The sequence below is a fragment of the Juglans regia genome, chromosome 1 (assembly GCF_001411555.2).
Source record: "Juglans regia cultivar Chandler chromosome 1, Walnut 2.0, whole genome shotgun sequence".
NCBI lineage: Eukaryota > Viridiplantae > Streptophyta > Magnoliopsida > Fagales > Juglandaceae > Juglans > Juglans regia.
Window position 1 is genome coordinate 12,862,701 of NC_049901.1, and position 25,144 is coordinate 12,887,844.

The 25,144-nt window shown below is 35.3% G+C and overlaps 2 protein-coding genes across 4 annotated transcripts; one reads left to right on the forward strand and one right to left on the reverse strand.

Annotated features, from left to right (window-relative positions):
* The first annotated feature begins 12,763 nt into the window (after positions 1–12,763).
* On the forward strand, positions 12,764–17,927 carry LOC109020996 (protein trichome berefringence-like 7). 3 transcript variants are annotated; one of them, XM_019003537.2, is made up of 4 exons: positions 12,764–14,249; positions 16,573–16,731; positions 17,132–17,422; positions 17,543–17,927. In XM_019003537.2, exons 1-3 carry the CDS (start codon positions 13,429–13,431, stop codon positions 17,409–17,411), a joined length of 1,260 nt encoding a protein of 419 aa, XP_018859082.1. In that variant the 5' UTR covers positions 12,764–13,428; the 3' UTR covers positions 17,412–17,422; positions 17,543–17,927. The 3 variants fall into 3 exon arrangements, with proteins under 3 accessions (XP_018859082.1, XP_018859081.1, XP_018859080.1); XM_019003536.2 differs by having other exon boundaries at positions 12,764–12,912; positions 13,077–14,249; positions 17,132–17,927; XM_019003535.2 differs by having other exon boundaries at positions 17,132–17,927.
* A 929-nt stretch (positions 17,928–18,856) lies between these two features.
* On the reverse strand, positions 18,857–23,815 carry LOC109021007 (chromatin assembly factor 1 subunit FAS2-like). The gene is made up of 12 exons (XM_019003549.2): positions 23,626–23,815; positions 22,559–22,670; positions 21,685–21,711; positions 21,490–21,562; positions 20,949–21,052; positions 20,627–20,841; positions 20,440–20,536; positions 20,147–20,219; positions 19,821–19,909; positions 19,602–19,740; positions 19,394–19,494; positions 18,857–19,298 (listed from the first exon to the last, which is right to left on the reverse strand). The coding sequence occupies exons 1-12, from the start codon at positions 23,737–23,739 to the stop codon at positions 19,084–19,086; spliced, it is 1,359 nt and encodes a 452-aa protein (XP_018859094.1). The 5' UTR covers positions 23,740–23,815; the 3' UTR covers positions 18,857–19,083.
* Positions 23,816–25,144: the final 1,329 nt, after the last annotated feature.

Below are 25,144 nucleotides of genomic sequence, written 5' to 3' on the forward strand. Positions count from 1 at the left end.
TTTTTTAATATTAATTTTGTTTTGGGATTTGAAAAAGTTGAATTTTTTATTTTATTTTATATTAAAAGTTGAAAAAATTTTAATGATTAGATGAGATGAGATAAGATGAAATGAGATGTTTTCTCAAAACAAACGAGACCTAATATGTAGCACCTTAGCTGGTTTTCTTCTTTCTTCTCCTCCTCATTCTTCTTCTCCTCTTTTTTTTTTTTATTTATTTTTATTTATTTTTATTTTTTTAAAATGCTTGTTTTACCCAAATACCCAATTCGAAATCCCCACGTAGAAGCACATCCCGCGTCGCCCAGCACCTGCCCCTCCTGCCAAGCGCCACCCCGCGACGGCCATCACTCGGTCCAGCGCCACCCAGCGCCGCCCATCCCTATGTCCTGCTCCGCCCCTCGTTCCTCCTCTATCGCCCCTCGAATTTAGTCATCCCGCGTCGCCCCAGCACCCGCATCGCGTCGCCTGCCCAGCGCCACCCCGCAACGGCCATCCCTCGGCCCAGCGACACCCACCGACGGCTCTCGAAACCTGTTGCGATCTCACAAGGTATAATTTTGTCTGGGCATTGTGTCCTTGCTGTCAATATTGGAGCTATGAGCGCGCTGGGTTGATGGGTTGATGGCTTTTCCTTTTGAGAGAGTTTTGGTGTAAAAATGGTGGATCGGGGAGTTTTTGTATTGGAGCTATGAGCGCACTGGGTTCACATTAGGCTCACTCACAAACCATTCTCATATGGTACGCGTAATGCACAGTGCCCCAGATATATATATATAAATACACGAGTCCTGGGTACTTGGATTTGTCTTTGATTTGTGTTTGTTGCTGGCTCTGGAGTTTATGAAAATGAAGATATTTGGTTCCTGAGACAGATGTTGGAAAAGATACAATTAACAAGCATTATTGGGATTCAGGAAAACATAATTTTCGCTAAGTTTTCATTCATCTTTAGGGTGTTCGGTTAAATTACGGGAAATCGTGTTTCAGAATCCAAAGAGATGATAAAGTCTTGTGAGTCTTTGTGATTCGTATTGGTTTGATGTGTTCAGAATAGGATTTGAACTGAGTCGATTTTACTTGGTAGATCAATTATCTTATCCATCCGGATTGAATTTCATGTGGTTGCAGACTTGGCCTTTCCTGGTTTTCCAAAGTTTGGGGTCTATATCGTTTATTAGAACATGGTCAGTCCGAGATTATCGTTCTTGGAATTTGATAGTGTTGAGGGTTCTATAAATGGTATTGTATATTATCCAAGTTGTTATTCTGGTTTTTTGAAAGTTTTCTCTGACTCTGTATTTGCAATGATATGGAATGCTCGAACTGATTCATTTCCTCTGGAAATCATTACTAACTCAACATTTCGATTTTCTGTTGTACAACTCTTTATGTCATTATCTAGTCTTTGACTTCTCTTTCTTGTTGCAGAACGTTTGTCATGCCTTCTAGGATGTGTATCAGCCCAATACATAATAAGAAAGGAATCCTGCATCACTCTGATAATGCAAGTTTAGAGGAAAGGTGAGTTCATTGAGTCTTTTCGTGTCAGTTGGTCTTTTCAGAATAAGGTGCTATGTTGTTATTGAAATGTCTATTTCAAAATTGTAAAGGATTAGAGTGAATCGGCACAGGACCCTGCAATAAGAATGACAGATAAAATTATAATGGATGCAAATTAAAAACCAGTAGAAGCTACTTCAGAGATTCTTACTCTTGAAATGAGTTCAAATGCAGCCTCTTTCACATCATCAATTGTGATATCTGATATAAAAGAGCTCTCAAGATTACAAGAGAAAGCAATGCTATATATGTCAGGGTGAAATCCCATGCAACTCTAAGACCTTAGACAAAGAGAAAGCAACGCTGTAATTGAATGGACATTATGTTAAGAAAATGCATAGAAATATGTCATACTTTAGAACCTAAAGCACCTGATACAATAAAGACACAAACCTAAAGCACCTGTTGCAATGAATTTATCATCTTTTTATTTCCCTAATGGTGTACAAGTGTACACTAGGCACGGGGGGTGGGGGTTAGCTTTCAAGGCAAAGCCGCCTATATCTAGAAGGTTATTTCAAATACTTCTTGGCTTCCATTCTAACAGCTATTTCTATTTTCACTTCTTTTGAACTATAATAGTAAAATTCAATAAATAGTAGTACCATTTAGGCAAGCAAGAACCGCAAGTCACTCCTTTCTATTTTTGTTTTCTAGTCCATGCCATCATCAACATTTTGACCAGGCCACGAACTCTCTTCACCAAAAGGTTCACTAGCTTGTATTTTCTTAGATTTTGAAGTTTATGAGGATACCCATACAGAAAGCATCCAAATAGAGAAACAATTTCCATATGCAGCATAGGTGTACAGTGCTAGTTAGCTTTCAAGGCAAAGCTGCCTGGTTCTAGACGGTTACCATTTTCATTCTAGAATGCCAATCAATTTAGAGATGGCTATCTTTAGTGATGGCTAGACAGTTACTACTACTCTTGATGATACCAGTGATGCAGATGAAGATGATATAGAATACAACAAAATCCTTTTTGTATAGTTGAAGAAATTAAATTGACCATGATGCAATCAAGCCCATATCTTAATTTCGTATATAATCCACAGGAACATCAGTAAAGCGAGAATTAAAACGAGAGAAAATGGCCAAATTTTGTTAGAAATATCCATGTATCAATTCAAACCCATAAGAATATGATGATGATCGGTATTTCAAGAAAACAAAAGGCACAAGATTTCCACAAACGTCAACCAAAATTTCAGGGGAAAAAATACATAGAACCCATTTGATAAAGAACAAAAACTAGATAGGCAAACAAGAAAATAGAACTCAGATTAAAGCACAGAAGCGTCACGCCAACACGAGCCATACGTCGGAGTAGTGAAACATAGAAACAACAGAGAGAAAGTAATGGTACAAAGTCATGAGCCGCATATTCTTGTGAGACCCATAAACGGTAATAATAGAAGAGAAGAATGAGAGCGCTCCCTCTACCTCTCTTTGTAGAAAGCAGCAGCTTTGAGTCGCCTGCTCAAACACAGTAACCCCATTTGGTACAAGCCATGTCTGTATGCTCGGATTCTTTCTATTGCAGGTCGCTGATTTATATTTTGGGAGAAATGTAAAGGAATGGAGGGGGTGCTAGACAGAGAGAGGGTCGACGGCGACGGGGCAACTTTGCAGAGGATGGGCGACGGGGGGCGGAGGAAGAGGACGGCGACAGGGTTCAAAGAATTTCAAATGGGTGAGACAGGAATGTGCGATAGCGAGGAGGGAAAAACAAATTACTTTCCACGTAAGGTGTGTCTTGGCTGATCCGAAACAGTAGGCTGATGCTAAGATTTATTCATTCGTGCTCAATGACCGGCGTGCTTTATAGAATTTCTCGACTGCTCTCAGTTCTCTCTCCGAATGGCTTTAAATATGACAAACTTAGCGGCGTCATTCCGTGGCGGTTTAGGGTTCTAAAGCTCTCCCTCTCTCTCTCTCTGATTATACGTAAGTCCTCTATTCTCACTCTCATTTGTTCGATCTTGCGCCTCCGTATCTCCGTAATAATCCTAGGGTTTTATTCCTTTCTTCTCTCTGGTTAATGGTTTTGATCTGAATTGAGAAGTCTATGTAGTTCTTGAACTTCGATAAGGGTTATACTTTGCGTACTTGAGTTTATGTTTGTGCTGCTTTTTGGGCTTTTTTCCCCTCTCTATATTTGGGGGATTTCTAAGCGCGATTTGAACTCTTTCTTTGCCCCGCTTGGACTCAGTAATCTACTGAATGATATCAAATACATGGGAACCCTTTTCTAGGCTTTGGGGTTTTACTTGGAACTGTTTTAAGTTCATGCAGTGAGATTGGGAATAGAATAATGTATAAGAGCATGAATTTATTTTCTTCCCTTTACATTTTGCGAGTGAATGAAGAGTAAAGATTATTTTTTTCCCTTTCTGACACGAAGACACGTTTGTTAGTAACCGCACTACTTCACAATTCTTGCTGCTCTGTTACATGCATTTTGAATCATGGAGTGCTTGGGAAGTTTGCTTGGTTTTGCTTAGGATTGTGAACTGAATTAGAAATACTGTATACTAATAATTACTGAATATTCTCACAAACTTTTCTGTTTTCAAAATGATAATTTGGACGTGCTTCATTACAATTTTTTTTGGCAAGTAAGAAATGCTTCTTCACATTTTTGTTTGCTTGATATTCAATAAATTTATAAAGTTATGATGTCTGGTCATGGTCCATGGTTTTGATGGTCTCTACTCCAATAAAAAAGGGGTGGTTGGTGAGGTTATGAGTTTAATCCCTTGTGAATGTGCGAGTTGTATTTACCTGCCTGAAAACATGTGATAGTTTTCCAACCTGTTATATAATATTTAGGATTATTAGGACTCCCCATACTCTAATAACTTTAAATGTACCTTTGAACACTTTGCTTGAGTCTTAGATCACTCATCTATGTACCAAGATAGAAGTCTTGTGTGTACTTGAGTCCTATGCCTTTCAATAAGAGTCCATCTAGCTGAGCGCTAATATACATATAATTTTTCTGCAGTATTTTCACGAGGTCACTGCATGGAGGGATACCGAGTGCATTCAAAAGAATTGATGCAATGATATTTGCAGTGATATTCATCCTTCCGGCAATGTGGGATATTTGCACATATTAATGGACCTTTGTTGTGTCGTTTTAGTGGAGATTGCTCCAAATGCTTTTGAGATAGCCTCATAAGACCTGCTCCATGGTTCAAAAACTGGAAAAGAATACATTAACATTCAAAGTAACTCTTATAGAAGTTGTTGATGCTCAAAGTTCAATGCTGTGGAGTGGAAAGTTTGGAACAAAAGATTCATACTAAAGCCTAGTGGACATTGATCCTTTAAGAGTGATTTTTTGTTGATCAAAATCAAGATTTGATCTGTAGATCTACATCAAATATCAATAGATAGAATCTATACAAAAAGTGTTTGGACTTAAGAATGGCTTTGTTCCAAAATTTGTGATCTGGGCCAACTACAACCACACTGAAAACAAAGTCTTCTTCATTGAATTTAAGAGTACTAGTTAACTATCAGGTAGATGGTGGGGTTGATGACAGGTACTGTTGTAACGAATATTATTCGAGAACTTTGAGAAGTCATTGCAAAAAGAAGATACTTTGGGGGAATCTTGTGGTTTGTAAACCTTAAACTGTTTGCTTGTATTGCAAAAGGAAGATACTTTTGGGGAACCCTCTAGTTTGTAAATCTTAAGTTGTTTGCTTGTATTAAAAACAAATTGTGGCTTTTTTATTTGAGTTCTCACACTATAATGTTCGACCAAATAGTACATGCTTGATTATGATTAGGCAAAATCCCTTTTTCTATAACTGTGTAAATTAAATCAAATTATGGCTTTCCAAGCTTTTGGCCGAAATATAAAAAACAAATGCTAGGATTCCTTTTGTCACTAAAAGATTTCAGGGACTACCGATTTTGGTCAGCGTTGTGTATGGATTTTAGAATCTACGTGAGAGTAAACATTTGCTAAAGATGAAAACTCTCTGGTTTTAAAACTGGTGAATGCATACGAATGATGGTGATGCCTTAGGTGATTTGGCATGGATATCACAACACACACACACACACATGCAGACACAACATTTATACAGACACCTGTTCATATGTTTTTGTATTTCTTGTGTGTATATGTATTCCTTGTGATGAACCTAATAATCTTGTGTGAAGTTAGAAATTCAGCCTCTTAAGGAAATTATGGACGTGTCAAATGTTTGTCTAGGGTTCTAACGTACGGGAAATTTTTGAAGCTCTCTCTCTCTCTCTCTCTCTCTCTCTCTCCAAGTAATAATGTCTCTCTTATCTAGATATGCTTTTGATTTGTTAACGAACTTGCATCAGGCATCAGATTTTCACATTAAGTCTTTTTCCTGGGAAGGAAGTTGAGCATGTGGCTCTGGGGAAAACTACGTTGGTTATCACTTTGAGGTATTGAGATGTCAAATTATCTGGGGATTTAGAAAACATTTATTGTCTTGCATTCATTATGGCTGCGAAGTATCCTTAGCTAGTTTAATGTTCAGGCTCAGTTCTGATGTTTTCGGATAAATTTAAGATTGGCCTGTGTTCCCCTTGAATTATCCAAAGTGCACTTATGAGAAATTCCTTGTCAAGGGCCTGTGCACCCCCTGGATTAGTTGGGGTTTTGTCCCAGATACCATGTGCTAGTAAAAAAGATTTGCCTGAGCTTGGAAAGATACATTTTTTTGGGAAGGGTGGGATTGCGGGGTAGCTGAATGCTAAAGTGATTTCCAGCCACCTATATCATATATCTCTGCTACACAAACTTAAACAATATCCATCAGCTATACGTTACAATATTATTGGTTTTAAGCCAAAAAAAAAATAGAGATACAAACTAAACTTATTTTTTTTTTATAAGTAGAGATACAAACTAAACTTAAATGGACTATCAGCTGTCAGTGCGCTTGTTGCTTCTCCCTGGCCATGTAATTTTATGGAGTACTCTCCATGAAGACTGCTTCATTTTGTTTTCATTTTAGGGAGCTGGGTTGTATTTTTATGAAACAATTGTTTTTTTTTTTTTTGGGGGTGGGATTTATATTTGGTATATTTTGTGCAGTATTTAGGGTTCTCGGGATTAACTGCCACTGCAAGAGCTCTATATTTTATTTAAGTTGTATGTTTGGTTTGAGAAAAACAAAATGCGAGGCGTGGGCCTCTCTTTTTTGGTTGTTATTTGGACACGAGGGGTGGTCACCTCACCTGGTAGAACATGCAGATTCCTGTTGTGCTAGAAGAGTTTTCTGTTTATTTGTTCCTGGTTGGATAAGGTAGAAATTTGGCAATTAAAATCACATGATAGCTAGAGGAGACAAATAACATTGAAATTAGATTTCCACTAAAAGGAGCTTAATTACTTGGTTCTGCCATCTGCGATGGGTGAGTGGGTGACATGTTTGATCACTTTTTGATTGCATTGTTTTTGTTTGTTTGCTCGGTGTTTCTTTTTCATTAAATAATACTGGGAATTTATATAACGATTGGCACTTGGTAGTCAAATAGAAAATGTATAATTTTTCTTTTTATTGGTACCAGGTGTCCAGAAACAACGTCCTGACTACTCTCACTGGTGCACAGGCTCTCGGCATGGAGTTTCTCGAAGGTGCACCTCAGGTAATTCAAGGGGAAAATCTCCCAGTCCGATGGCCACTAGAGATTGTTTGCACCCAAGGAGTTTTGAACCTTAGACCTAGGGGGAGCATACCCCCAAACCCAAGGCTCTTACCACTTGAATCAACCTCTAGGGGTTATTAGAAAATGTATAATTTTTTTTCAGCAAAGTGGGTGTTACCCCTAATTTTATTTATATACCCTTACTTATGGCGGAGTACAACCGTGTACAAACTAAGAAACTTTGGGGGTTACAATAATAGTCTGTTAAATAGTTTGGTTCACTGTTAGTGGTATAAATATTCTGTTAAACCAAAAGAGTACTTGGCTTCTCTTAGATTTCTTTATCAACCTTGATGAGGAATTGGCAACTGATTTTTTTTTGTTTTGTTTAGTAATCGTGGATTTTATTAAAAGCATCAAAAGTTGTAGCTCAAGTACGAGGATGCATATAAGAGAAACACCTAAATAGAAATATAAAAAGAGAAATAAAATCATGAAAAGATAGGAATCGGCAAATAACTGATTAATGGGTGCATCTAGTCTGCTGATGTTTCAATGTGCATGCCTCATATTCTTTTAAACCTTTTTTTTTTTTTTTTTTTTTTTTTTTTTTTTTTTTTCTATTCCCTGGTTTAAATGCAATTTGTTGTGGTATTCGGGACTTTTCCTGCTGGTGGTTATCCAGTCTCTACATGTCCTAACTGTAAATCTAGTTGGTAAATAATTTGATTTGGCTCTTGAAAGATTGTTTATATGTTGTATTGGGAAATAATTATTGGGATGCTCTAAAGGTGTATGGATTTTTATTATTCGTTTTTTACAATTTGTTTCTTTTACTCATCATAAAAATTTGTTTGTTTGTTCTCATTTCCCTTTCTAATAAGTGTATCACTGTTAATTTCTGTATACAGGTTGTACTGACTTTTAGAGTTGCACTTATTTATGTGTGTGGTTGTCCTCTACAAAAATCTGTCTCCAATAGCCTCCTTTCTGCCTTATTATCTGAATCCAATTTGTGTATGGAAATATGAATTGCTGCTTTGTGATTCCGGCAAGTCAAAAGGCATGCTCCTTTTTAGTTGAGTTTTAGCAAAATTTCATTGTCTACACTACAACTATGCATGATCTTTCATTTACATGGGACTGAAAGAAATTGATGTGAGATATTAGGTCTGTTAGGTGGAATGGATACCTGACCAATGCATATGTTGCTCACATCTAGTTGGTGAAAAATGGTTACTTCTCAGATTGTGTCAAATCTCTGTAATTCTGTTACATTATCCTTGGACTCTGTTTTTTAGTTCATTGGATCAATAATCTTGACCCGTAAAGCATTAAATTTTAGATTTTCTATTAGTTTTATGACTAAATCCAGTGTACTTGGTTACGCCTATTAATATTAATAAATTTTTACTTATAAAAAAAAAACTTTTATGATTGAATCAAATTGTTGCATGATGTATACTGATTTGTCTCAATGATATGAGGGAAAGAATAATTATTTAGGAACATTTATGATCAAAACAGTACTGTAGACTTCGAGAGCTGAATGAAGTAAAGGACTGAAGATAGATTTTTTGTCTTTGGCCACATTTTTTGCATTTTTTAATGAAATCTTCTTACTTCTATCAAAAGTAGATTTTATATCATTGAAGTTGATGTATATATATTTATCAACATGTATTCCTCCTGTGTACTTGGATTATTCATATCTTTATATCAATGAAATATCTTCATACTTATCAAATGTGTGTGTGTGTGTGTGTGTATATATATATAATGTTTGTCCTTTTCTCCAGATTGTATCTGGTTCTACTAAAAGGAGGTGGTAAGGATTTTGTTGAGAGAAATGAGTGGAAGCGGCAGAAGACGTAGTTCTAAGTGGGATTTGAGAGAAGAAGAGCGTCACTTTGAATCTGAAAATGTACAAGATGATTCTTGGCCAGGAAAAACAGGTAATAATCATGATAAAGAATTGGAAACTGGATGGCTCTCTCCAGGGGTTGCTGGCAATAATAATTCAAAATGTTCTGACGTGGAGGCAAATGATTTGCTGAAGTCAAAGCGTGATGCAGGATTGGCATCAGGTGAACCTCTGCCGAGAAGCAGAGGCTCAGTCAAGGATCATGGCTAGAATAAGGGCCGCAACAGAAATCTGGAATCCAATGTGGCCTGGGATGGAGATGGGAGTTACAGCACGAGAATGTCTCCTGGTCTTGACGAGTGGAGAGGACCAAGGCTCCAAGCCACAGTCCCAGTATCTTTTGTATCCTTCCTTGTACTTTTTTTGTGCTTATTAATAGAGAATGGTTACTTATTTAAAGCAGTAATAATACTATAAACCTTTGATGTATATATCTTATGTATTTATTGAATTCTCCTAACCTGCGATTTCTTGTTATAGTTTGAGGCATGTGTGTGATTCCTTGATTTTTCCCATCGATCCGCATCCAAATTATATATATATATATGTATGTATGTATGTATGTATATTATAGATAAGAAATTTTTTATTAAGATAAGTAAAAATGCATAGTTCAAGTATATAGGAAGTATACAAATGCTGAAACCTAATTACAAGTCAAGAACTAGAGAGAGAAACAAGGAAATCATGGACACTGGTTCTATTAAAAACAATAATCAAAGCCCAAAGAAATAAGGTAATAAAATAGAAGCATCCAAGTTTGTCCACTGCGAGTTCCTTATCTTCAAAACACTGATAATTCCTTTCGAGCCTGATGCACCACGCATTTATGGGATCATATTCCAAATAGTAGCAATTTGAGAGTTACCCCTTAGACCTCTCAAACAAGGAAAAAGATCCACCACCTTTCTAGGCATCATCCACGCCACTCTAATCTTATTAAACCTCATACCATAACTCTTTAGCAGTAACAAATGATCCACCGATTCTATATATTTTTTACACATGTCAACACCAATCCATAACAATTAATCTATGCTTCTTAAGATTATCCAAGGTCATAATTTTTCCTAGAGAAGCTGTCCAGTCAAAGAATGCGACTTTTGAAGGCACCTTGTTCCAAACACACTTTCAAGGAAAAGAATGTACCGCATTCAGACTAGTAAGCATATTAATGAACGCATATTGTCACGATCATAATAACTAAGGTAATGAGGGCATATTAATTAGAGAAATGTTTTAGCCTTATGAAATAGATTTCACAAAAGTAAACTCAGAAAGTGATTTGATTTGATCTACTATGTAAAATTGTAAAGCTAATTTTATTTTAAAATAGATCTAACGTATCATATGAAATCATGTCAGTTTGTAAATTTTTTTTTTTTTTTTTTATGGAATTTCTTCATGTCTGTTCACTTATCTATTAATAAAGATGCAACATCATGTCTCGGCCTTAATAAACTTGTCAAACTTAAGAAGTAACAACCAGCATGTAGCATTTCAATGATGGGAGGTTATTTTTTGCTTTTTCAAGATTCTTTGGTTCTTATTCTAATAATAAAGCAGAGTTTCGGACAGTTGTAGAGGAATAAAAATATACCGTCAGTGAGGATATTCTTGCATTGATATTGAATGTGATTCGTTGATTATGATTTCTTGGTTGATGAATAAAACTTGTACAGTCTGGTATTTATAGAATTTCTGGGATTAGGTGTTGACCTTGTTGTATGGGCTTAATTTCTCTATTAAGCGTATCTTTAGGGAAGAAAATAAAGTGACATATGAGTTGGCAAGTGTGGGTGCGTTGGGGGAGGAGTGGCTGATTTTAGAGTCTACGGAATTACCACGTGTGGTGAGAGGGCTATTCAGGTTGGAATTAATGGGTACGGCATATGTAATAGTAATACATAGATTAAATGAGAGATTTTTTAATAAAGATGGAAGAGAATGTCACTTTTAGACACGTAATCCTGACTCTTAAAAAAAAAAAAAAAAATTGTAGCGTTTCAATGGCAAATGATCATGGTCGTCTATTTTGATCCAGTAGTACTCGTTAAGTTGGATGCAACAGATCATGAGGTCGACGTAACATGCGTGCATATATCAAGCAAGCTAGCACGTCATGTCCGTCCCAATTAATTACAAAATAATTCTGCCAACGTAGTGACAGCACATTAATCATTTATTTATTAATTTAGCCAACTTCGACGTTGAAATGAATAATTTAAAAGGGAACTTCTTTTTCTTTTCTTCTTTTTTCATATTTTCATTTTACTATCACTTCATATGATATTAAAAATACAAAAAAAAATATAAAAATATAAATTATTATTACTGTTCATTTAAGACTGCAATTTATTTACAAATATCAGTCATGAAGATCATGCTCCAGCTTTGAGATTAGCATTGACTGGCCTAAGAGAAAGAGAGACCCAACCAACAAGAAAGCCACTCGGACGGTCTCGATCTCTCGTATCATATGGTTGGTACATAGAATTTTTTAAATTTAGGATTTGAAAAGTCAAACATAGGATCGAATGTTTGAGTCCGGCATCAACCACTTGGATGCGACCATTATTAATTTTAGCGAAGATTGGTTAGTCAACATATTTAAATGACTTTAAAAATAATTTATCAATATTATACATAGGTTTTTTTTTTCGAGTAATATATACATAATTTTAGAAAATGTTGTTTCACGATCCGGCTTCTCTTTCTTGGATATATATCTATAATTTTTTAGATTAATAATTTATATAAATTTCAAATAGATAAATTTTACGTAATTTTTTTTTATAAAAAATTATATATAAAAAAGTTAATATTGGTCTGGCCTAAATTAAGACCCAAGCCACATCACACATAAAGGACTCAAAAGAGTCGTGTAACTTAACAAAGACTCTAGCCACCTTATTTATTAGGAAGAAGTAAACCTTACACTATGGATATGGATTACATAGTGATTAATATTCATTCAATATTCTTTATTCTTATATATATATAGGGGTAATAGATAACCTTCGATCAATCTGATTAAATATTTTTAAACTATTATCTCTCAATTATTATTGATATCGAAAGAATCACATGCACACCTCACCATCCCACTTAATGATTTGTAAGTTACCGATCATTATCGGTGATAGGACACGTCTTTTATAGTACCTTACAACAAAAGTGTAAAAAAAAAAAATATATTTCTTGTAAGACTCACTTTTGTACAAATAATTTATGGGAAACTGACCTATTTAAGACTTATATTTAACATTATTTTTAAAATACATAAATTCTTTCAAAAATAAAAATTGCAAACAAAAAATAAATAGTTTTTTAATCTTTCCAATTAGCTGTTTGATAGGGCAAGAGGATGGCCACCGGTAAGTTATGAAAAAAAATATATATATTTATTTTATTATTTTTTCATATTTTTAAATATATTTTTTTAAAAATCACAACATCTTATAAAAAAATATTTTCTTAATCACTTAAAAAAAAAAATTACATCGGGAGCCATCTCACGATGCGGGTGTAGATTTATTCATCATCTTTAATATAATATTTGTCGAGAAAAAAACGCTTTTTTTTTTTTTTTTTTCCTTCTAATTATGCCCAAGCTATTTTCTGTTTTTCTTTCTTTACTTGAACGTTCTGCTCTCAACCTCCTCCGTTCTCCTCCATTGCAAAAACCACCTAAATCTCCGAAGCCTCTTCCATCTTCTGTCTCCGCACACATTTCTCCAACTCCGGCACTCTGCATATTCTCTAGAGATTCAATGGTAGATTCTCTCATTCTCTGCGCCACCCTCGTAGCCAATGTCTTCAGATTTTGTTAGTGTATCATTTCCTTCACAAATTCATCCAAGATTATTTCAATCTAGCTGCTTTTGCATCAGGGCTTGTTTTTCTTATGATTTTAAACGTTAACCGTCTGATTTTTCAGTCACCTTCTATTACGGGTCCTCGTAACAGCGTGGTTCTGAGCATGAATTTTTGAGTTCGGTTCAACATGTAGATTGTGAAGTTATTTTGATTTATTGTCCTTTGGAGTGCTACTAATGATGCTGCTTATATGATTTGAAAGTTGACGACTTTTTGAGCTCGATGTTGGTTTTCATGTTTGCCGATTTCGATGTGATAATGGTTGGATTTATATAGTCCTCAGATTGATTCTGTAATGGGTCTCGAGTTATATATGGAAAGTTGGACTCTTTTGGATCCTGCGACTGATATTTTGTTTAACATAGGACGCGTTTTTTACAAGTTCTGGATGATTGAGATGGCGAATAGTTTTAATGAATATGACTGAGATGATGACTAGTTTCAATAGGAGTGTATCCTTCAAACGCAGTACGTCACTCGGCCGGAGGGCCCCGAGTGTCACAAGCCCAAGGGTCCGGCGGTTGAGCTGGGTCTCCCGCAAATTTCATGTTCTTGTGGTGATTGGGTCTTTGATTTCATTCATCATAGCAATTGGTTGCGGTTATCTGTTTCTCCTCCCAAGTTTCAGCCAGGCCTTTCATGACTATGATACATCCAAATTTAATGGTACGTTTAGTAGTTGCAATGTTTTTGATGGAAGTTGGGTGCAGGATGATAGTTACCCATTGTACAATGCTACGGAATGTCCTTTTGTTGAACAAGGATTCAATTGCTTGGGAAATGGGCGGAATGATAAAGATTATCTTAGATGGAGGTGGAAGCCCAAGACTTGTGATATTCTGAGGTTTAATGTGCGGAATATATTAGAAAAGTTTAGAAGCAAAAGAGTTGTTTTTGTTGGTGATTCTATGAGCCGAACACAGTGGGAGTCTCTGATATGCTTGCTTATGACAGGTGTAGAGAATAAGAAAAGTGTCTATGAAATGAATGGGAATAAGATTACAAAGCAGATTAGGTTTTTAGGTGTTCGGTTTAGTTCCTTCAACTTTACTATCGAGTTCTTCCGTTCAGTTTTCCTGGTTCAGCAGGGTTGGATGCCTAAACATGCACCAAAGAGGGTCAAATCCACGCTTAAATTGGACAAGTTAGATAACATTAGCACCCATTGGATTAACTCAGATGTTCTCATATTCAACACAGGACAATGGTGGGTGCCGGGGAAGCTTTTTGAAACGTAAGTTTCTCATTTTTGTACAAATCTCTATTTAACTGTGCTTTTCTGTATGAAGTTTCTTGCTTGGATAGAACTACTGGGATTGAATCATAGGTTCTAATCCATGATTTCGATGGACAGCACACAATCCTAATTCCATTAATCTAACATCCAAATCAAAGCTGTGCATTACAAACAACATTTTTTATAGGTAAAATCGAAAGTGCATTATAAACAGCATTATTATCACTTCACCACATTGTACTTTATATAATTTGGATTATGCACAAAAGTTGTATTGCATAATCCAGATATTCATAATCCATTACCCATTGGAATCGATCATAATGGTGTTAAGTTTTTTTAGGTCAGAGAACTTAGGCATTGGATGCAACTTTTGGTAACAAAAATTCGTAAGCCTTGAACCTTTATTCCCTGTTCGCTTCATATCTATCAGCATTCGGAGATGGTAAACATGGAGGAATGGAAGCAGCTTTCCTAATTTTCTAGATGATTTTCCTATTGGATAGAATAGCTTTTTGGTGCCACTATAAGGAAACACCTCCCAAATGAAAACTTCTTAAGGAGATAGCAATGTATGGATTTTTTTTTTCCTGTTCTTTCGTGTGAGGATATCTCCATATCAGTTATCTTTTGTGCCAGTCAATTCATTGAGCTGCAGGATCTTCCACTTGAGATTCATTCTGGATATGATATTCACATTTATTCCTTTGTAGTGGTACTTCAGCATGCATGGGTTTTGATTCTCTGTAAGACAATCCAAGGATCACCCTTCTTTAGTTTGAAAGTTCAATGGAGTGGCAATTGTTCGTGGTCTACACTCTTCATCTGATTCTGATATCCTTTTACACTACCCTTAACAAAGCCTTCATCCCATAAAAGCCTTCTATAACACTTGTCCCTGAGAAGCCATTATCTGAAATTAACAAAGTCCTCTCACATTTCCCTCTAAAGTCATATCCATATTATCCTGGAATATTATGGTCTTGCTTAACCAGTTTTGCTACATTGTGAAACATTGACTGAGCCTCTAAATGTATCAACATTTGGTTGTTCAACTTTCCTTTCTCAATAGATCCTTTATGGCTTATGTATTCGAAAGTTTTTTGAGGATGGATTCATAGGGAGCTTGAGGGAGATAAATGATTTGTGTAACTGAAAGTTGTAAGTCAGAGTTTTCTCAGGCTAGGGTGAATCATGTTTACTGGATGCAGCTGACCCTGCTGAATCATATTTATGATGTTCCATATGGGGATTTTATTGAAATAAACTTTGCAAAATGACCTTTTTATTCATGGGGAAATCTCTATTGGTTTGTTTGTTACATTGGTAATCTTAAAAGCAGAATCTAAATTTGCTTCTCTGCATAGAAGTTTTAACTTGGACAAATTTCCCCTCATCATTCTCCTAAGACACTTAAACTGTGTGGTTTCAAAATATTAATGTGTCCATGAGATATTTTTATAGGTCATTGGTGACGAAAATGGATTTCTTAACTAAAAATGCGAGGAAATTGGTCATAGTAGTAATGTTGAAGAGAGAAAAATTGCATTTATAGAACTGGGCCTTGGCTATACATATTGAAATCGATATGTATTTGCTGGAGCATATGATATGCTTCCACAAGCATGTCTGGATTGTTAAGCATACCACTAAATGCATTCTAAAATTATTCTATGCTAGATATATCCATTGATGTCAAACAGAACTACTTGAACTTAAAAGGTCTCTCTTCATCAGGTCATACACTAAAGAATGTTATCTATTTACCTCTCACTAAGGACAAAGAACATAAATATCTAAATATAAAGAGCAAGTATATTATATGAAGAAACCATTCATTTTCTGGGTGGAGGAAAATGAAGAAGAAAAGAGAAAATAAAAGTAACCATCTCTAGTGAATTAGTTGTTCCAAGTGACACCATAGTTTCTTCTAAATCACCCATTTATTTGATTTGGCATGCATTCCAACACACGCTCACAGAACTTTTACTTTGCTGCACATGTTTTGTTGTATCATGCATGATTAAGGAATGGTTAGCTATAGAAATCTTTCTTGATCTTTTTACTTTCTCTAACTACGTGTATCCGATGTATGCTCCTTGTGTACTTGGGTAATACCTTTTTTTAATCATTAATAGAACTTATCTTATCAAATGAAAGTAAAAAAAATAATTAGTAAATTGCATGTCATGCCCTCATTATATCATCAAGTAAATTTCTGATGTATTTTGAACTATGAGTCTTTGTTTACTACCATTACAATCTGCACATTTTCTTATATATACCTGTACAAAATAATTCTAAGTTGTATTTGGAACAGTGGTTGTTATTTCCAGGTTGGAAACTCTTTAATGCTTGGAATGCCAATTCTCACTGCCTTCAGAACTGCACTAGGCACTTGGGCATCGTGGGTTGAGAAAAATATCAACACAAATCGAACACAAGTCTTCTTTCGAACTTTTGAGCCATCTCACTGGGGGTATGCTTTTAGCATTGGCAATATGACGCTGTGTTCTCAAGCATCTCTGGCTTTCCTATAATTCATTGGAAACTACTCTGAATATACAGAACCATGAATGAATTTTCCCTGTTGAAACTTGTAGGTTAACACATTTTCACTAAATTACATACCTCTACAACAGTATCCCTTTGTTTTTTTTTATGTGAAGTTGCCAATCTACCTCTAAAACAACTTTAGGAGTATTCTTCCATGTCAGTTCAATAATAGTTGCTAGTGTCAACCATACTTGAAGGGGTAATGTCATCCTCATATTTGTTTAACGTTAGTTTCTTTAATTGCTACCCTTGTATGTATTTCTCTTGAGGTGCACATGAGCTGTCTTCAACACGACTAAGGATACTGTTTGTTTTCGCATCAGTGATCAAACTCGTAGGATTTGCAATGTGACCCAGAACCCACTATCAGAAGCTAGAGGAAGAGACCAAAGTCTATTTTCAGACACCGTATTGGAGGTGGTAAAGAATATGAAAGTTCCAATAACTGTTCTGCACATAACAGCCATGTCAGCTCTGCGAAGTGATGCACACGTGGGTAACTGGAGTGACAGCCCATTTACACCTGACTGTAGCCACTGGTGTCTACCAGGAGTACCTGATGTGTGGAATGAAATTATCCTCTCATACCTTCTTACCGACTAAGTACATTTCTGGTGAGTAGCTTCCGTTCCAATTACTATCTGAATAGCTTCCATTGTTTAGGTGCATGCCAGCATGATTTTTGTCAGTCCCACTCCATACAATGGCTACCAATGTGAATTTTCTGGCACCAGTTTTCTCTTTCTGCAAGTGAATCGCCAAAGCTCCAGCCTACAGGCACCTATGGTCTCTCATCTCAGAAGCCAGAAAAGTTGAATAACAGTTACTTATGCATTAAGTTTCTTTTCGGTTATTATCTTTTATTCTGCGGCAGCCAGCACCAAACAATCCCAAAATTCTCAAGATAGCAACGGGTTTTCAAAAGTGTAGAGTTACACGGCAGATACAGTTTTGTAACAGACACTGATATTTTCATTCTTTTTGCGATTCTTCTATCTTAGAGGGGCTAAAAGTTTCTCTGAGATATAACGATTTTGTTCATATCTATTCATTAATCGCCTTCTATGGCAATGAAATGTTTGTTTAAACGAAAGAAATAAAGGAAGAGATTGACTATCTTATTTGCCTTTTTTTGAATTGTGCTCTGTTCCTTTGAGAAATAATTTGTATAATGAAACGATGTATGTCTCAACCAAGGAAGTGCACTAAATTGCTGCTACTTTCTTTTTCCCATTTTGTTTCTTTTGCACTTTTTTTATTTATCTGGAACGACGGGGTAACAAGACCACCTCTGCAACCCCCCGGTCACACCCTTCTACCGACGGACAGATGACCCTGAAGGTTCTCCCAAAAGGCAGTTTGTCCAAAAACCAATATAACAAGATTGTTTTATCAACAAAGGAAATCAGGACTACCAGAATGCTTAATATACAGTTTCCTCGCAGATCAGAGATTGCATATCAGTTTCTCCATTCCCATGGAATACTCATGTTTCATTAAAAATCTTGAGCCGTACAACCTATAAATGATTAAAGAAAGTGGGAATATGGTTAATGCAAATTCCACTAAACTCGTCCCACAGCAAACAGAGGAAGTAGTTGAAAAGGTGGAATCCTCTTGTCTAGCTGAGCTGTCCAGTGTCAAAACAGAACATGTTTCCTGGAAAGTTCACCTCAGTGTAAGAAAAAAGTGTGAGTTCATGACCATTTAGTCAAAGCAACCCAACAAACATCCTCAATGGTTAGAGAAGATACCCAACCAATCAAATAAAATGATGCTAGCCTAAGATACCCCAAGGTCTAGCTCCTTTATATCATATTATCATAAGATGAGTACAGCCTGCATACATTCGTCCTCTCTCATCCCTTCAATTTATCTTAAATCACGGTGTCATCTCGTATGAATTTCAAAATTGGGCCGAATAAAGGTTGACTCGATAGTCCCTCATCCCTTTAACATACTATTATTTTCTCTCAGCATATTTTCTGGCAACGTTATCATTATAGGATTTAAAGCCGCGACCAGATTTTCAATACTAGAAGCCTATGTATGATAAAATTGGCTCGATGCCTTGATCTATGACCATAAATCTAGTACAAAGAAATCTAGCTCCTCGAAAAAAGGAACACGGTGGGGGGGAGGTTCTGTTTTACGCATCTATTACTAAGATTGTCGAATCCATCTCTTTTACACTTGAAAATTAATATAAACCAGCATAGATTAAACCTTGAAAGACAGACTATGCCAAGCTTTACAGAGGCGAGAGTGGCACTTATCAAGGATCAATTGCCATGGGAGTAATACGCCTCTTAGCTGGTTTATTTGAGATGGGAGTACTTGTTGAGCTTGGTGATGCCAGTTTCCCTTCATTCTTTCCTGGTTCGGATTTAGTGCTCTCTGCTGCAACATTGCTCCTAGTTGCATCAATTATCATCTCCTCTCGCTTCTGAACAGGGCCCCTATTCTCATCACCCGTGACTTTTGTTTCTTCTACAGCAGGTCAAATAAGAAAGGAACTAAGCACTTGCAAGGGGGAAAAGAGGATTGGTAAAGAAGTGATAAAAATGGGAAAGAAGAGGCAAGACCTGATAAAGAGATGGGCGATCCCAGTTCGTCGTGTTCAAATTCTAGTAATGTACAGTAACCATCTTGGGAGGATAATGCCAAGTAACGGCCTTCAGGTGACCTTTGAACACAAACAATGGTAGGCATTCAAAACATTATCAAAATCATCAAAAGAATTGTCAACATTACAGTAGGAGCATATTGCATGGGAACTGGTATAAAATTTACCACGTAATGTCCGTTATGGCTGCATAGTGAAGACCGGCCATTATTGCAATTGGAGGAACACTCTCCGTGTCATAAATGTATAAAGAATTCAAAGTAGCGACCGCAAAAATGAGGCGATAAGGGAGCTTAAAGAGTGCAGCTGCACAACTTATCGAAGATTAATATCATACATTGGCCTAAACAGCAATAATGTTTTGAAACAGATTATCCTAGAAGTACCTGGATTAGTTCCCCGGAGGCTAAAAACTACCGGACAGAAACGAACCACCACGATTGGTTTACTGGCACCTGGGAGTTGTAGAGCAGGCCTGCATGTGAGAAACTTTAAGAAAATGAATGCAAGACAGAAGAAAGTCTCCTTCAAAGCTATTTTATTGATTAAAAGTCTAGTTATTGCGTACTGAAAAGAACAGATTGCTATTAATTCAGCTGAATTGCATTAAGAGATCAGGCTCAATATCTGGTGCCCATGGCTGGTCTTAAGAATGCAACAGAAGAGCAATATCAGAAGGGACAACTAAAAAACCATGCATCTAAAATCTTACCTTGACAGATCCTTTCTGGAAAATATGTAAGCTGTATTTACTGTTTCAGATGCAGGTGAAATCTTGTAAGAACCTGAAAGAGAAAAGGGGGAAAATCCAATGAACAGCCTGAGATGATTAATCATTGGCATGAATACTCCAAAGTGTGATAGGAGACTCTATGGTGTTGATGACAATCCCATGAAGCAACCAGATAATTCCATCAAGTTACCAGATAACCAAGATTCAAAGAAAAAGTACTAGACTATATAAGTCCACAGTAGATGGATTGATATTTAAATATTGGTCAATACCTGCAGGCACAAGTAAAAATGACCCATCAGGTGACCAGGCTAATCTTCGGAAGAAAGATGGCAACGTTTCATCATGAAAAAGATGGTTTTTAACAGACTGCACCAGAAACCATTCACAAAAATTATAACATCCGAAAAATCCGATGTACAATTCATAGAAAACAAAGATGATCTAATATGTCCTTACCTTAGAATCATCCACTGATGGCTGTTCTGCCTTTGTAATGACATTTTGACAAACATAATTAATCTTTTCCATGCCTTTAGTTTTTGCTTGAGGTTTGTTAATGTAAATACGGCAAGTTCTATCAGAACTAAGGGAAGCCACATACTTTGCCAGTGGATCCCATGCAACACCTTGAACATAATGGGAGTGGGAATCCAAGATCTGATGGACAGAACCTGAAGAACAGAAACATGGACAAAAAGGATACAACACAGAATTTTAACTGAGATTTTCTTTACTATTTGGTAGTCTAAATATTGTGACCACAGTGAATTGTCCTTACCTTTGCTCATATCCCACACGATGCAAGAATTATCAACAGACCCAGAAATGAGAAATGCACCATTGGCAGACCACTGCAGGTCCAGGACATCCTTCCTGTGAAATCTATTCCACAAAAATTCTGGACCACATTATTCATCTCAGAAATATAAGAAACAAGCTTTACTATTTGGTGTCTATATATATGGTTTAACTCAATACCACAAGCCAGGCCCAATGATAGATTATGTTCAACATGGACTACCAAACCTAAACAACATTTCTTCACCTTTGAAAACATCCATGTTTAAACATACATTACTTTATCTTATTAATGATATATTTTCAGAAATATGATCTGATTGTCTGACAGGTTTTAAGTCGGATCCTGAAAACGAGAGTGATTAATTCAAGGACAAGCTTCCTGGCAGAATCATAAATGAATTGGCTTTAGTATGTCAAGATTCAGTCTAATCCAGATAAAAAGCCCGGCATGTGTTTGTATAGAACTAAATGTGATCCATGTAAAAGCTTACTAGAAAAACTCAGATGCAAGGTCTTACGATAAAGTCTTGAAAACCTTCCATGTTTGACCTGTGTCTGTGGGGTGTAACTTCCAAATTACCAGTTCACCTCCTGAAGTAGGCCAGCACAATTTAAGAATTTCCCAGCTAAATCACATTGCTGAGCAATGATAAAACTGGAGTACATAACGCATCGCTATAAAAGAGAAAAAACCACAATGACTGAAATCATACCATCAGCACCGGATGCGAGTTGTTCTCCTGCATTATATAAAGGAGAGATATCAATCCCAGCATAAAAAGAACATCAAGATTTACAGCTAATAAGCCTCTACAAGGCTTGTTAATATACACATAGAAACTCAATGCAAAATATTAGTTTTGTAAAACAAAAGAAGATAAATTACAATAATTAAAAAGCATTGAAATAGTAGAAACAACGTGATGCAGCCATTGAAGATCGGTTTATTACTAGTATGTGAACTACTTTCTAGTTTCCTCAGTTTCAAGATTTACATTGAGGGGCTCAAGATTCCTGTGGTTTTAATCATAATCATTTTTTTTATAGGTAAACGATTATATTTTATTAATAAGAATAGGCTTAGCCCAGGTACACAAGGGGTATACAAGAGTTAACACCTAGTTAATCATAATCATTCCATCTTTGAAACAGTATTCTGCTTTAAGTTGATGGTTTTATTGACACTTGCATTCCTTGACAGAATCATAATGTTCTCCAAATACCGAGCATAATTTTCATGTTAAGAATACTTTCCTAATTATGGCTGTCCTAGGGTTTTTAGTATCACTAGGAGGATCCATAGTACTGAGTTAGAATATTTTGCTTGTTGGGTAGCGTCCATAGAGAGAGGCCTAATCCTAGGAGGTTGAGGAAGAGTCAAGAATTGAGTCGTATAAGCTTTACTGTACTCAAAGAAATCACGTGCACTTTTCTTCCTACTCTACTTTTGTTCTTACGCAATCACTTGACACATGAAGTATTTCATTATTCTATAGTTTTCCCTCGACAGTCATGGTTCAGTTTCAATCACAATGTTTATCTTGTAGCAAAAAAATACAGCTTTGAAAAGCAGAGGTATGTCATTACCGGAAGGAGAGAACCGAAGGACATTTACAGCAGAACTGTGGTAAGAAAGGCTATTTTGATAGGAAGCTGCAGGGCCTTTCGTCTCAGCTGCACCTGAATTTATTAACCAGAGCTGAAACAATTAAGCATAGCTCAACAGTTAGTCTGACCCAAAAAGAATATATAATAACTCAATCTTATTAATTACTATTCAGATCCTATCATCACTGAAACATCATTTTTAAAGGTAAAAAGGCAGCCAAATGTGATTATTGTAATCTGTCATTTTGGTTCCCTAAATAAATGGGTAACTCAATGTAGCCCCACGAATTAGACCAATTAAGAAAGAATACAGCATCCTAGATGTCCATTTATTCATAAATCAACTAAAGAAATGAAAAACTTTTAGAAATTTTTGTTTTGTTTATTTTTATGTATTTCCAACTCAACCAAAGGAAACTTTAGTTATAACAGAAGACTTGAACTTACTGAGTGGATGAAAGCACTCCCAAAGTTCAGCCTCAATATTGAGCACATTACCTCCAATTAAAATTTTTTCAAACAGAAAACAAACGAGTTTTGAAAAAACTTTGACAGAAATGTTGGATTAAAATTCCTTAGGGTTGCAGTTTTACTCTAAAGCTTAGAGTTGGAGAAAGATAGATACAGTATTTGAGTCTTACAACACTTGTTGTTGATCATGTGTATTTTAGGATCATCATTAAATGCTCAACAAGTATAGTTGGATCCACAATTTGTATCTATCTTTGTTGAACTCTAAACCCTAGAGTTTGGACGGAAACTCTAGAGTATTATGACCCAAAAATACTTACCGAACTCGACCTGCAGGAATTAAATTATAGGGGAGTCTCTCATTTCACGGAAACCAATAAATGTCAAAGATAAAACCAACAATTCAGGGTCTGATTTGTTTCATTACACAATAACTTCCATTTCTTCTAACAAAAAACAAATCGTGGTGATTTTTTCGAAGATGGGCCTGTTCCACAACTTTTGGTAGCAATCTTCAAATTCAAGAAATTAAAGAAAGAAATAAAACAAAAAGTGTCTACAGTCAAATCTGGTACCTTGATGTCGTAATCGGCGCCACCGGTGGCGAGGATACCGGAGAGAGGGTGGAAATCAGCTGTTAGGACTGGCTTCGTGTCGTGCCAGTTGATCTGAACCGTCCCACCCTTCATTCTTCTCCTTCGGCGTAGGGTTTTTCTCTTGTGAGGGAATTAAGAGAGCGAAAGAATAAAATAAATTTAAAAGAAGAGGGTATATCTTTTGCGCGCTGCTATCATTTATTTGGCGGGGAACAGTGTCCGTATCAAATTACGCTTTCAATTGGTGAAAATTTTAACAAAAATAATATGAGAAATGATATAGAAACTTGGTCTCATTTTATTTTATTATTATAATTATTTTAAATTTTTATAAAAAATTATAATAAATAATTTATTTTTTTAAAATTTTAATAATAATAATAATATTAAAAAATAATATTTTATTCAACTTTCAATTTTTATATAAAAATATTTTATTCCATCTCATTATTTAAACGGGATCTTAATATACAAAACTTTTTTTTCTTAAAATATTTGTGTGTATTTATTTTTATAAATAAAACAAATAATTTAAAAATAAAGAAAAATCTAAAATTTATGCTGTGTACCTAATTTGGTATCATTATCGGTGGCTCTAGTACCATTCAAATTTTAAAGCGTTGAGATACTTCCACACTATTAGGCATTGTTTGTTTTTATAAATAAAATGAAAGTTTAAAATTAAATAAAATATTATTAAAATATATTTTTTAATATTATTTTTATTTTAATATTTAAAAAAGTTGAATTGTTTATTTTATTTTGTATAAAAATTTAAAAATTTTATAATAATAAAATGGGATAGGAATGTTTGAGAAAACAAACAGGCCTTATTGATATAAAAATGAATTAATTTGTAAAAAATTTAAAATTATATAAACGAAATATTACCTATTATTTTGAGTAGGATTCGTGTGTTATGATAAAAGTTTTTTCGTTATGTATGTTTCAAATTTGGTTTAGATTATATCAAGTTGAGTTCAGGTTATATATATAAATATCTATTATAATTTCTTAATCTCTAACCTATTAAATTTGAAGAAATTCTATTTGTAGTTTTGAATAGAGGATTGCATGTACAGTCCTATTGATAAATGAACGTAAAAAAAAAAATATTATTTTAAAAATGATATTATTGTAATTTTAAAACTTTTTTTAAATATAATTACATGGGCTTGCGTGAGCAATCACCATTTAGAAATTATATATAGACTCTTTGTATTAGATTTATTTCAATATGATTATCGTGTTAAAAATTATCAATCGTATACATAAATGAGATGTTTTTCATTTCCACTTATTTAATTATTTAGTTTTTTTTTCTATTATTCGCTAACTTATCATTAATTAATACTAAATCAAATTCCCAATTACAGATTCAATTTCAATGACCTCATGTGTACATCATGCACTATAACTCTTGGCCAATTACATTGATTAGAAATTACAAAAAAATGTCATATTCTCTATATACCAGCAACCCACCATAGAAATTAGG